The sequence below is a fragment of the Liolophura sinensis genome, chromosome 1 (assembly GCF_032854445.1).
Source record: "Liolophura sinensis isolate JHLJ2023 chromosome 1, CUHK_Ljap_v2, whole genome shotgun sequence".
NCBI lineage: Eukaryota > Metazoa > Mollusca > Polyplacophora > Chitonida > Chitonidae > Liolophura > Liolophura sinensis.
In genome coordinates, this window is record NC_088295.1 from 39802120 (window position 1) to 39817000 (window position 14881).

At 36.5% G+C, this 14881-nt stretch overlaps 1 protein-coding gene across 1 annotated transcript in view; it reads left to right on the forward strand.

The window, feature by feature from the left end:
* LOC135471463 (myosin-10-like) overlaps positions 1-14881 on the forward strand; it is a 56846-nt gene that overhangs the window by 16623 nt on the left and 25342 nt on the right. Inside the window, exons 4-9 of the mRNA XM_064750713.1 lie at positions 4017-4131; positions 7684-7701; positions 10496-10588; positions 10929-10992; positions 11272-11370; positions 14576-14719. Of these exons, the coding sequence (XP_064606783.1) occupies positions 4017-4131; positions 7684-7701; positions 10496-10588; positions 10929-10992; positions 11272-11370; positions 14576-14719 (533 nt within the window). The remainder of the gene's footprint in view (positions 1-4016; positions 4132-7683; positions 7702-10495; positions 10589-10928; positions 10993-11271; positions 11371-14575; positions 14720-14881) is intronic.

The window sequence follows — 14881 nt, forward strand, 5'->3', positions numbered from 1 at the left end:
ATTTATAACATGTCCATGTGTATCTCATGGTGGTAGGTAGTACATGAACAGTGTGTCATAGTGTTCCAGCGTACTAAACATCTGCATGTTCTACTTCATCCTAAACATCTCAAAGAAATTTTTTTTTTGTAAAACATTTTGCCAGTTCGTCATCTACTACAGATGGTTTCAAAGACAGTATATATATATATAGTTAATGGTGGTATGTACATGTAATTGGTTGACATAAGTTGACATCTGTCAGCTATTCATCAGTCTGAATATTTGTCAAATATTGTAGTGATGTGTCACATGTTTCTTGGCTAGGCTTATACCTGGTCATAGCGGCAGAACTGCATTTACAAAACAGCTTTTACAGACTGACCTATATTCCTGCTTCGTGCATACAGATAATCTGCCCACAGACACACTGATTTTCTCCCTACCTAAAACTCAGCCCATCCCGGGTCAACTAACCACAAAAACACACTTTCATGTAACTACTACACCGGGGCCAAAGGGTTTGTCAACCATAGGGTCCATAAACCACTTCCAACATGATATACACATATTTACCATATATGGTAGTGGACTTGCACAGCCTCAATACCGAGGATTTGTGTGAATTTTGTCACGGTTGACTTCACATGCATGTAGTCATCACTGAGGGTGGCATAGCTCTGCTTCACTCAAACAGTAATAATTCACACTGGATGGCCTCTTTGGCTGTACACAACATCTATAGTTTAGTTCAGCACACTCTTTGTAGCTATAAAATGGACATCAGATATTTAACCTTACAAGCTGCAAATATGTGAGAAGGCTCTAAAGAAAGTTAATTTAGCCAGCAGCTCTAAAACCACTAGTTTATCAAAGTTAAGAAAGGGTACATGCACAAGGTACACCTGGATGTACAAAGCAGAAAATAATTTACATACTCTAAATTTATTGAGGCCTTTTTAATGATTTGCAACACGTTTTTAATGATTTGCGACCAAGATGTGTTGTCTGTTCAAAATACATATTATGTATGGTAGTTATAAAGTTGCTGGTCTGCCAGCAACCTGGGAATGGTCGTGGGTTTCCCCCGGGCTCTGCCCGATTTCCTCCCACCATAATGCTGGCCGCTGTTGCATAAGTGAAATATTTTTGAGTATGGCGTAAAACACCAATGAAATAAATAAATAAATATAAAATTGCTTAAAATGTTTGGAAAATTGTATATGCATATGGTGCATGAACATGATTTTACTAATATTTTTTGTGGTCAAATTAACCAATCTTGTATATATGGGAGATGTATATTCGGGAGTGCCGTTCAGTAACAAGGTACAGGTACTGTTAAGTTAAAGCAAGCACCGGCCCATGAGAGGTTTTGTTATTCAGCTTTTAGCCTGGAGTGCTTGTTGACTGGAGTTTCCGGGGTCAGAAGTGTGAAGGAAATGTGCAATGATAGGACCTGTATAATCTTTCTCTAGAGCTTGTGCCATGCTGATCTGTTTCCCCTTCACTACTGATATAAGCACTGTGTGGGCAGTGTGAATGTACATGCGCCTGCAGTGTGAGCTCTGGCCTGTCCATATAGTATGCAAATAGATGAATATGTAATCGTCTCACATTCCCAGGCTTGGCTTCCTAAATTGCACATTATCGGATTTTCATTTTGTGAAGAAATTAAGATCTTTATTAGAAATTTTGAGAATGAAATAATTTGATGTAACATTTGGCAAACTGTACTTGACCTGCAGTGAACAACTTTATTCCCATAATTAAGCCAATGGTTAGGATAATTATCATGTGTTAATTTAGTACCTTATCCATGCATTGTGTGTAAAACTATTAAAGTACACCATTAAGTTGTCATTTCTCTGGTTATTGTTTGTCAGTCCTTGTGCACACAAAGATAATGGAATGCTAATGAACACTAGCTTAACCCTACATGAGCTAGATTTAGTATTTATAGAGTGCAGCATGAGTCTGAAACACATGTACATGTATGTTATTATATATAGTTTATTGGCAACAGATCCATATGTTGTGGCATTGTATCTAAAACATACATTTTACAATACCCATGCACACAAGCAATCCCTTCATATAGAAGCAGATGAAGTGAGATTTTATATTAATGTAATCCTACCAGTTTTGGGGACATCTGATCTGCTCCTTCTAGCTATTATACATGTAACTGTTACAGGCATACTAGTACTCCGTTTCTCTTTTCTCACATGATTAGTCCATCTAATGAACAACATTAACATATACATATTTTAACTTTTGCACAAAAAAAAACAATTAACTGAGAAGGAAATTTATGTAAATTTTTGCTTTCAACACCATTAATAGATCTTAAAAATTAGATGATTTACAGTATATATGTGACTGTCCACATACATGTGGTTGTTTCTCTTTTTCCTGCTTAATAGCATCATTAAGAGAAAGTTAATGCGCCGGTATAATATTTGCTTGTTTATTCATTTGATTGGTGTTTGATACTAAAGAATTTCACGTTTACATCGCCACTGTCAGTTAATATTTACTTATTATGTTTTGCAATTAGGTTTTTGCCAAAACAGGAATGGTAAACCTATTCATAGGTAGCTCTGACTGATATTTCAGTTCAGGTAGGATCTGCCCACACACGGTTTGTTTTGTACAGTATTCCATGCGATCGTCTGAACTGTGTATCGATCTGTGCTTGTTCTGAATCTCCCCATAACACTGTACTTGGTACCCTACACGGGTTATGCTTGGCTGTTACAAGTCTGACACATACACATACATGGCCTGTAATTCTTTAGGCTTCATACACCATGCTTTTGGCACATTGTATACTAAATTCTTGTTGATATTCATTTATAATGATTTTAAGACACAACTTGATTTCTTCAACGTGGTAAGGCTAGTGAACCAGGGCAGTGCAGTTCCTTGTGCAAAAACATACAATCCTTTGAACAGCAATCAGGGAATCTTGCATTTTTATACATATGAAACAGGGAGGTATTTTATTGTTAAGGCCTAGTCAGAAGCAGGTTGTCTGTACAGGCCTTTGTACTGGGCCGTATTGATTTCTTACCTTGATTACCTAGTTAGGGCTCAGTGGCAGGTATAAAACTTGTGCCAGATGTGAGACTTATGAACAAATGTACCAATACAATAAAAACAGTCTCCATGTACGTGTGCCTGCATGCTAAGTAAGTCACAATGGGTGTGCTGTTTTGAGTCCAGGCTAGGGTGATATGTGTACTGTTGTGACAGTTCAACTTCCTGACAGATGTTACTGCTACACACAGTCTCATTTATTATTTACAAATATCATTCATAGGTCATGACCCAGGTATAATTTTGGCGACGTATCACAAGTTACGGAACTGTGGAACTTACACACATAATTGTCCATGACAAGTTTCAGATTGCTGCTGAAAATGAAATTCATGATGGCTTTAAATGTCTTGATTACATGTCTACCGCTTGTGGGATTAAGATTCTATGTAGTCCAGGTAGAGACATCTCCAGATGGTCCTCACGTTGAAATCTACGTGTACATGCATATATACAAGTACATACAAGGACACTTTAGGAGTACAAATCTTCCACAACTTAGTGTCAAAACTCCCACACTACAAAGGGACAGTACTCTGCATTTCTGAGTCCTGATTTAGATCACCCAAAATTTAATTGCTCGGTCCTTAACCCAGGCTTTTTCAGCAAAGTTACTCACAGACTGACAGACATAATCTCCTTGTTGGAGGTGACATATAGATAAATGATTCATGCATATCGCTGTTAAGTACTTATGCACTAACAGCCCATCAGTACAGCTTCACATTTATACATACAAATGTCCAGGAACTACATTTAGCATGTTTTTTTTTTTGTTTTTTTTTATACTTGGACTTTACTGTATGTGAACCATGTCAAATTCATACCTACACCTTGTTAAAACCGAAGTCACATCTGTATGGTAATGATTACTTGGGATTATTCCATGGAGATGGTTAAAGTTTTACTAATTATCTTCATCATTTCTGTTACAGAGGTGAATCTGGTGCCGGCAAAACTGAAAATACCAAGAAAGTTATCCAGTATTTGGCATATGTGGCTGCCTCCCAAAGGACTAATCGACAGTCCATTTCCAGTGTTCATTCCCAGGTTAGTATTTTCACTGATACCTCTTGAATATTCATGAGGTATGGGTGGCAGTGAACTGGTAGCATGCTTTCCAGACATACTGATTGGTCACGGGCTAACATTACCCTGCTGGGCAGGAATACGCTGCTTATAGAAGTAGCCCAAGAGAAGCATCCTAGTGAAAATTTATTTACATATGATTTCCTTTATGTTTATAAAGTTCCATCACTTTGATGTGAACTTGTGTCTTTCAAAATAGCAAATTTAAATGAGTGCTGATAATGCAAAAGGAACTTCACCTAGTAATTTGGTAGTAATTTTTTTATTGGGATGTCTTTATTGGACTATTTCAGACCATTTACTCACTCTACTGACTCCTCATTCATTCCCTCCACAGCACAGTCTTATATTTTTACCTTGTAGTGCAGCTCTACTCTTCAAAGCTTGAATGAGCGAGAATCCCAGATTTATTCTTTTTTCCATAAAACACCATATATACCCTAAATAACCAAAAAATTCGACCACAACAGAGCATTTTTGGATCCAAAATGAATGTCACGAGATATAACTTCTAGTGCTAAAATTTACATTTTCCTATTAAGATATCATCCTACCTTCCAAACACCTCTCAAAACACCTTTCTAAAATCAATAGAACTCCCAGAATCGGGGGAAAAATCAGCAACTAAGCCATGGATGAAATTTTGGGTCATTTAGGGTATATGTTTATTCTTAAGATGTAAATTGTGTTGCTGCTGTGCGGGCTGGTGTATGAAAGATCAGAAGGAGCACATTACACAGGCTTTAAGCTTTGTCTTGTGTCTAGGATTAAGCCTCGTAGCCTCGCTCTGCCATTACATATGTTCTGTTACTGAAAATAAGGATGTGTCAGTGATCAGTACACAATCCTGGATTTACACCTTGTTCACACAAAACATTTGCATGAGTTTCAAGCAGACTTTTCTTGGAAGCTTTGTCTATCCATCTGCACTGTCAATGCAACTCACTCGTGGAAATCTGGCGCATGATCTGAGACATGTGTATTGCTGGTTGCTTGCATGGAGAAGCCATTGGCCGCAAGCACATGGGGGCTCCAAGATTATGCAGTGTACAGAAAAATGTAGAGGAAACATTCCAGAGAAATGCCACTTTTGTCTGACTTCCCAGCAACATTTCCTAATACTATTGATTTTTTTGTTCATGCAGTGTCTTTGACATTTAGTTGAGCTTTTAGTTTTAGAGTTCTAGAGCATGCAAAACACCGTCTGATATACACAGTACATGTGAGTTAAATTGTGAAGCACTGTTATGTACATGTAGCTATAGAGAGAGATCAATCAATTTCAAAGCTGTGGTGGCACTCCCGGCATACAGGTGAATGAACGCAGGTGTAGTTACATGAAGCTGAAACATCATGGGAGCCTTGTAGAGATCGTAGAACTTAAAAACGTATTGTGAGCATTACCAATTATTTACCTTAGTTCATTTGTTTCACCACTGATAATTTCAGAATCTTTATCGCAATTAAAATATTTGAATTGTCTTTTGGAATGATCAACATTTACTTTGTTTACTGGAACATATGGGACTTCCCAATGCAGTAACCATCTACGGTTACTTTAGAAGGGTGAAAACTGAATCTCATTATTTCAGCACATTTAATGCTGTGAAATTCTTTTGTATTTGACTCACAAAACTTCAGAGGTGAGCTATGTGGTTAAGCTCAGAGTGTTGGGGAAATGCTTACAGTGTGGCCCGCTCATGGTGTAGAATCAGCAGTGCTTGGGACAAGTGTACATTTTAGTGATTTGATGTTCATTTGTGCCATTTGGATTTGATTTAGAATTACACGTAATAAATCAATGTGGTGAAAGTTTAATTTTGACAAGTAAGACTTACCATTTGGTGGAGTAGTTTGTTTATTTACTAATTTTTTTAATTTTGTCGCGTGTTTGGTTTGTTTTTTTGTTCAGTTGTATTAATTCCCAGACAATAGTGAGGTTAATTAATGGAAGATGTTAATGTCTGGTTATGGATTGAAACATTGCAGAACATTTGATAGTGGTAGTTTATGAAAGTAAATTAACCAGGAAACTTTGATAAAATACAAAACATGTATGGGTAGTTGCTGATAATGTGAATCTTCAAAATGCTGATCACATGACACAGCTTTGAGGAAGTATTTTTGATAAAAGGTTTCTGTGTTTCCTGGTTAAGATACACATGCAGTAGTAAACCATTACACCAGTTAACCATAACTGGATACCCCACCAGCCTTTTATCATTAAAAACATTTAAAACTTTTCCCATAAACATTAATAAATAAATAAATATGTGAAAGTGAACAAGAGTTTTCATGTGTTATTCAGTTGTAAGGTGTAAATTGAGAAATTCAGAGAAAACCATTCGTTATTAAACATTGCCTGAAGAAATCCATTTTTGAAATTAAATAAATATCATAAAACATCACTTTTGGGCCTTTTATGAATCTTCCAAACTGACATTGGAACTTTTTAATAACGTAAGTAGAATTTTCAGAATTGGGCAGAATAAGAAACTTAAGTGATGGTAAAAGTTGTAGTTCAAATACAGCAGTGGAAACCACTAATTATGATTGATAAAGTTATACATTTTCTGAATGATGAGAAATTATATGACATTCCCAGTAACATTCTCTCTGAAGCCATGTCCAGTTTAGTATGGCTCTTAAAGTAGTAAGAGTTTTTTTTTGTTTTTAAATAATATGGTAACATGCAGCATACCTAACTATACATCTGCAAAGATTATTGGTGTCATGGTTAGGTTTAGTTAAGTCAGGCAGCAAATCACATGTAGGCAGCGGTGGGGTGACAGTTAAAACATTTCAGTTTATCAACATAATATTTCAGTTCTTTTGTTTTTAGATTTATGTTTTTGTTCCTTACTTCTGGTATTATTGTTTAGTGTTTAAACCGTCCTGGCTTAATGCAAGCATGTCAGCCAATGTGGAGAGCATTGGCAAACTCACAAGCATGAGCTATTATGATTACACTAAATGGCATGGGTATGTCAACCTCTATTTTATAAATAATTATTTGTAATTAATGCCAACAATATAAAACAATGCATGGCTGTGCCCGTCAAACAAATGGAATGTTGCACGAAAGAGATGATCATGTGTAATTTGTTTAGACAACAGTAAATAAACAACCTACATGTATAGTAATGATATATGCACCCATAAATAGTTCATGATGGTGCAAACTGAGCAATGTAAAGCATTTTTCAGGTATTCGAAGCATTTTTCTGAATTTTTATGTTGTTACAAGTTCAAGACTGAATGGAAATAGCCTACATTTTCAATTCTTTATTCCTTTTGCCTTTGTAGTAGCATATTTCAGTTTTAAAGTGCATGGCAAAGTAGTACAGTATATGCACAGTAATTCAAAGCCAACTGTCTGGAGCAGGAATCTGGTTTAGCATCTGCCGTAGGACCTGTTTCCTTGGTAACTGGTTCATGGTCTTTTAAGCAAATCACAGTTGATATTTTCTAATATGTCTTTCTCTCTCTCCACTACCTTGTGGCATCTTCTAGCAAAAGGAGCTCAACCTCGTAAGTATACATTAGTGTCTTTATTTATTGCAATTGTATAGGTTGTTAATTATTGATTGATTCAAAGCCTACATTTCTGTTTCTTTCAGATGTTTCTTGTAACCACCATATGAGGCTAGCTTTAAAAATGTTTGTTGGGCCTAACCCAGCTGACCCTCTTAAACAGGTTTTTTTTTTGAAAATTACTTTCCTCTCAATGTTAGTAAAATCATATCATTTTTATTAGCTACAATAATGCAAGATTTCTTTTCTGACCTACATGTACCTGGTGTTTTTCTGACAAGATCTGGTTTTGCCCAACAAAACTGTTTTTAAGGATTGCCTGACATTCTCATTTACATCTCTTCAATATTGGACACACACATGTATCAATTTGAAGTATAAGTTGTATTCTTCATTTATGAAAACTGGCCTACATATTTTCGGGCTTAAATAGTTAATATTTTTAGGCTACTGCCCTACATCAACTGTTTGATGTGTCAGGATTCAAGTTCAGGGTCTGTAAGTTTTATATGTTGAAGTTTTGAAGCTGACAACTTGCCATGATCATCAGGCACTGATCTTTTTGAAAAACTCGAGCGTGTTAATTTGGCATATGCTGTGTTCATCAAGGTATTACATTATGTACAGTTTCTAATCCATATCTGACGAAAATAGCACTAAATAACAATCCAACAAATATCAGAGCTCTGTAGAACCTGTGCTTGTGAAATTAGTAACCATCACTTCTTATATCAAGCTGATTTCAGACTGACATTGCATGTAGTTCTTTCATCACATATTATAAGCCTTACTCAGAACAGGACAACTGTTCAAACCAGCCTCAGACTCTGATTTCCTATTTGTACTCTTATCCACAGCCGTCCGGGTCACTGGTACCCAAGGAGTATTGTGTAAGCCCCCAATTGAATGGTGTTTGCATGCCCTGTTCCATTGTGTCCGTCATGTCACAATTTTTCCTTTAAAAAAAAAAAAAGTTGCAATATTGTTGTGATTTTCCAAGGAACCAGTTTGTATTGGGATTATTTTGTAAACCCAGAGTCGTGGTGCACTACAACACTGGGCCAAGGGTGCAAAACTGTCATATAGAGATGCTAAACACAAATGGAGTGGTGTCACAGTCCACTTCAGCCTTGGGTATCCAGGGTTCTATCTTTCCTGCGCTATTATTTTATGAGCACTGCCCGCCCCACCTCAAACACATCTCAGAAATGTGTTTTATGAGCTGTTCTGCCCTTGTATATATATGACTGTCCAATAGCCTCACCTGGATTCAGTTTTTATATAGTTCATAAAGAGAATGCTAAAGTTGTCAGTGGTGTTCTTGGATGCTTGTATTTCACTGGGAATGCATGGACAGTGTAGTTAGAAGTTAATTTAATTTGCATGTTTGAGTGCGTGACTGACTAAAAACTTATGACATTGACTTTCGCTGTTGTGAAAGTTGAGATGAGCTTCGTGTGACATTATTGACATCATCAGTTAAGCATTGGACACTTTCGTCATTATAAAGTATTAATGTCATGATGCATTACTGCAACATTATCATGATAGGATGTTATTTTTACACCCTGCGTATTTTTTCATTGTGCATTACTGAAGCATTATGAGCATTTTCATGATGGAAGACAATTGGCAATTTTCTGGGCCTTGCCATTGTGGATTATTATTGCAACACTCAGTGTGCTGTCATGATGGAATATATTCCGTGACAGGCATTTTCCAGTAGAAGGCATTGTTGGAATCAGTAAGGACACTGGCATGATCACATTGATATTGCAGCGTCATGGGCCTTGATATGATTATGTGGTAATGCACCATTATCGGCCTGGTCACAAATTTGTTGACATCCTGGATACTGTCACTGTAGTCTGAACATTTTCCTACAAGCAAAAGCCTTCGCTAATTGCTCTGGTATTGCTGAACAGTTTACCTTATCTGATAATGGTGCTACTGAAAATTTTACGTTTTATTTCACACCATCACATAATCTAGTTGCTGGGATCACATTTCCAGCTTAGTAGATGTGGGCACAGGTCATTCACAGTCTCTGTAGGATCAGCCTTTATCATTTGTTCATCATTCAGGCACATTTCATTTTTTTTTAAGGAGGAACCACTTCACACTTTCATATTTCATATATGTTTCATATTTGTGCTGGATTAAGTTCGTATGTTTTCCTTTTTTAATTTACATTCTGTTTTAGGTTATTTATGATAGTTAGATATCATTATGCATATATTATGCTGTATTAATGAAATTCACTTCAGTCGCTTACATTTTATATTATTGCTTGAACTATTTTGTTACCTTTGTAATTCCTTAATTTTATGTTTCATCCTATTATTGTTTTTATTATTTTTGATGTCTGCATACATTCATCTTATATATTCTTATCTCTGATGTTTATTGTTTTCTTTACATTTCATGTGATTCTTACTGTAGAAATGTTGTCTTTTGACCTCTAGCATGTATTTGGCCATAAATCATTTACATAAAGCTGTTCATGTAAGCATTGGTTAACTCTACCTCAGAACACCAGTAGTGTCATCATCTGTTACATCTTTGGTCAAGTACAAGTAGAACTCTGTTCTGTTCTGTGTGCTGCTCTAGTTCATTCATCTACTTCAGATAAACAATCACAGTTATGTCATCAAATCATTTTTCATCAGGTTCACACAATAATGCCCTAGTAGAAAATCAGATCACGCATACGTTCACATGTATCTGCTAGCATCGTACAGCCAAGGAATGGAATTTTCATTTGCTAATATGTATGCGTTGTCTTTTGTAGGGTGAACTTGAGAACCAACTGCTGCAAGCAAATCCCATTCTTGAGGCATTTGGAAATGCCAAGACCATCAAAAATGACAATTCCTCCAGATTTGTGAGTCATAAATTTAGTCTGATCTTAGATTGAGTTATTAAATACATTCTTGAATCTTGTAACAAAATGTATTGAATTTGAAAAGTGATGATCAAGTCGGTTGTTTTTGTTTTTTGTTGTTTTTTTTTTTAAACAGCCAACAGTAGATGAGTAAATTTGTGTCTTTTGTAAATTATATTATTTTCAGTGTGATCTGTATGGTTTTATATGAACAGAAATTGAAAACTATTTGAAGCATTGTACTGTTTACCTGAAATTATTTGTTAGAATGTTTTGGCTGAATCACAGCTGAACAGTTTTGTGGGTTTAGTTTGATCTTTTTGTTTTGTTTCTATTTCAGGGTAAATTCATTCGAATCAATTTCGACACATCTGGCTTTATCTCTGGAGCCAACATAGAGACTTGTATCCTTTCTTAATGATACTATGCATTAAATTAAGATGTTAAGATTACATTTTTAAAAAAAGGACACTGTTAATTTTTCCATTTATTTTGATGACTTTGCACATAAGTTTGCGTATCCTTTAAATCATAAGGTAATAATGGCATCCAAATTTTTTTAAATTTGTAAATGCAGATAAGTAACCTCATGAAAGTAATATTTAGTTGTCAGTGGCATGTTGGTAGAGGTACAGAAACACATGTCACTGTGTGGAGAGTGTTTGCCTTGACAACCGTGTCAGATCTGCTGGAGAAATCTCGTGCTGTAAGACAAACTGAATCAGAGAGAAGTTTCCACATCTTCTACCAGTTCCTCAAGGGGACAAATGCTCAGCAAAAGAGTAAGTCATTCCTATCTGGAAATACCCAGTCCAATGCTTGATGTATTAAACACATAAATGTACTATTTGAGGCATCACACCTGCTGTGCAGATCGGTATTGTCATAACTAGTCCAACTCTTCACATTAACATATAGGCTGTATGAAGCCATCACACCTATTGTACATTCATGTACAGGTATCAAGGTCGACAAAACCAGTCCAGGGCATTACACCAACTGTTTGAGGCATCACACCTACTGTGCAGATCCGCAATGACATAACCAGTCCAAAGCTTTACAGTATTAAACACCTACTGTTTGAGGAATCACACTTACTGTGCAGATGAGCTATGACATAACCAGTCCAAAGCTTTACAGTATTAAACACCTACTGTTTGAGGCATCACACTTACTGTGCAGATGAGCTATGACATAACCAGTCCAAAGCTTTACAGTATTAATGACCTACTGTTTTAGGCATCACACTTACTGTGCAGTTGAGCTATGACATAACCAGTCCAAAGCTTTACAGTATTAAACACCTACTGTTTGAGGCATCACACTTAATGTGCAGATGAGCTATGACATAACCAGTCCAAAGCTTTACAGTATTAAACACCTACTATTTGAGGCATCACACTTACTGTGCAGATGAGCTATGACATAACCAGTCCAAAGCTTTACAGTATTAAACACCTACTGTTTGAGGCATCACACTTACTATGCAGATGGGCTATGACATAACCAGTCCAAAGCTTTACAGTATTAATCACCTACTGTTTGAGGCATCACGCTTACTGTGCAGATGAGCTATGACATAACCAGTCCAAAGCTTTACAGTATTAAACACCCACTGTTTGAGGCATCACACTTACTGTGCAGATGAGCTATGACATAACCAGTCCAAAGCTTTACAGTATTAAACACCTACTGTTTGAGGCATCACACTTACTGTGCAGATCAGCATTGACATAACCAGTCCAAAGCTTTACGGTATGAAACGCCTACTGTTTGAGGTATCACACCGGCTGTACAGATCAGCATTGACATAACCAGTCCAGCATTGACATAACCTGTCCGGCATTGTGCTGTATATAATAATCACGTAGACTGAAGGCTATCCATCTGTTTGTATTACCGCAGGCTGTGGAATATGTAATACACAACTCATTATCTAATGTCTACATGAAGATTGTAGTACATGCATTACCTCCAGTCAGGGATAGCACTTCTACCTGATGAAATCTGACATGCAAAGGAACATTTTATAATTGCATACAGGTATAAGTGAATGAGCTTTTCATATAGTACTTCCTGTTTCACTGAAGCAGAGAAATCTGTGACGTTTTCAGTGGGAAAGTAGCCTTGTGACATGAACAATTTTGTTCATTTTGAAAGTAAAAGAACTGAAGAGTTATAAAGTTCAATAATCACATTTCAGTGTAAATAAAATAATACTTGAAATAAACAAACCAAGAAAAATAGACGTGACGTAATTGTGGAATAAGTACGCATAAATTTTTATCGCGCAAGAAGGGCGTAACCTTTAGCTATGGAGCCATTGACTTTCGACTCCAGTAGAGCTTTATTGCAGACAGTAACCATCGATACCTGGTAAGTTACTACACAGTGTTATTACAGAATTTGACGAGCTACTTTAATTGTGGCCTACATGGTTGGATATCCACAGCACTAGTACATCATGTAGGCATGTAATGTAATAGCATTGTGGTTGTCAATATTATGTATGCTGGGGGTTTAACGCCGTACTGAGCAATTTTTCAGTCACATGGCAACGATGTTGTCATTATTAAAACAGTAACCTGATCTTTATGAAGTCACCTGGTAGCCATTATGAATATTATAGGTCCATTATTGGTATAATTGTGCATCAGGAATTACATGTTAACTTACTCAGTTTAAGAAATATGAATGATGCTATTATTCTTTTTTTTTGTTTTTTGGTCTAAAATCATGTCTGATACCATTGTACATGGTTTATAAACCAAATGCTTTGAAGAAATCTACATGTAAACTAGTTAAATGTTTTTTTAAAGTTGTATGTTATATTTTGTGCTATTGACATATGTGTATGTACATGTATACACAGGTAGAGAGTTAGTTCAGTAAATGGAGCCCTTATAAACCAGTGGTAATGTGATGTCACTCTGCATGCGCACTCGATGTGGGATTGTAAGTGGGGTAAAGACTGTCATTATAGCAAAATATAAGCAAAAGATGACAGATGAGTACATGTAGTTTCAGCATCTGGTTTTGACGAAAATAAATCACTGGGTTTCTAGATTTGCCCTTTTTTCCCCGACATACACTAAATCAAATTAAGCAAATGCTTGAACTATATATAGCCTGGCACAAAGGTCTCCAATTTTTTAAATTTGACGTTGATTTGTCAGTCATTAATTATGTACAGGAAATCACATGACAAAAACACACAGTACCTGCTAGCTGAATAAATTAATTTTGCTTATAAGGGTCAGCTTTAAGTTCAGTGTGTAGCTAATTAGTTCTCACTTTCTTAGTAATACCTCTCTTTGAGATTAACCTAGAGGGCTTGTTATTTCACATGAGTCAGTGTCATTGTTAGAATGTGTGTTCAGACAGCAGTACATCCATGTAATGTATTAGATGACTCAGTGGTTATGTGGGATTGTCACCTACTATTGTGTGCTGGATGGTTCAGCAGTAAAGATCATCTGATCATGCTAAATATAACTTAAGTTTATCTCTCCGCAAATTCACTTCTCAGAACATTTGAACAAAGAAAGTTAATAAGACACAAAAAGGGTATAGTTTGCCAAAAATAAATTATGAATTTCAAGAAAATTGTGTTGCTAAATTAAGAAGTTTATAAAAGTTTATCTTTGCACACATGTGGTCTTCTCTGTGCAGTGTAAATAAATATAGGGGAGGGAACTCCTGATAGCAAGTGGATTTACATGTACCATCAAGAATCTTGTGGATCAAGAGATAGTAATTTTGGCATAAAGGTGCTGCCAGAATGGTTCATTGGCTGTGTAAATGTGTATGGCAGCTAAATATTGTCTCAAGAAATATTCATCAGCAAGAGACAAGTACTCTGACCTTATTCAGACGTTGCTTTATATTTCTGAAACCTGATGCTGTCATATTTTTGAAGTCATATGAAATCAGTGGTGACCAAATTAGTGAGAGGTTTAACAGCAATATATGATTTTGACTTTCCAGAGGACTTCCTGTTGGAGGACATCAGGAATTACAGATTCTTATGTTCCAAGGATCCTGCTGTGCCAGGGATGGATGATGCGGCCGAGTTCAGGCAGACATCAGAAGCCATGAGTATCATGGGCATCAGCACCGATGACCAGAACGGTATGTACATGTCAAACAGGGCTGGTGACTTTTACAAACATACGACAGCATAGGTTTCTTACATGGGAAGGCCTGACAGCAAGCTGCGAATGGTCATGGGTTCCCCCCCCCCCTTCCCCCGTGGTCTGTCCAGTATTCTCCTACTACTAAAATGCTGGCCCC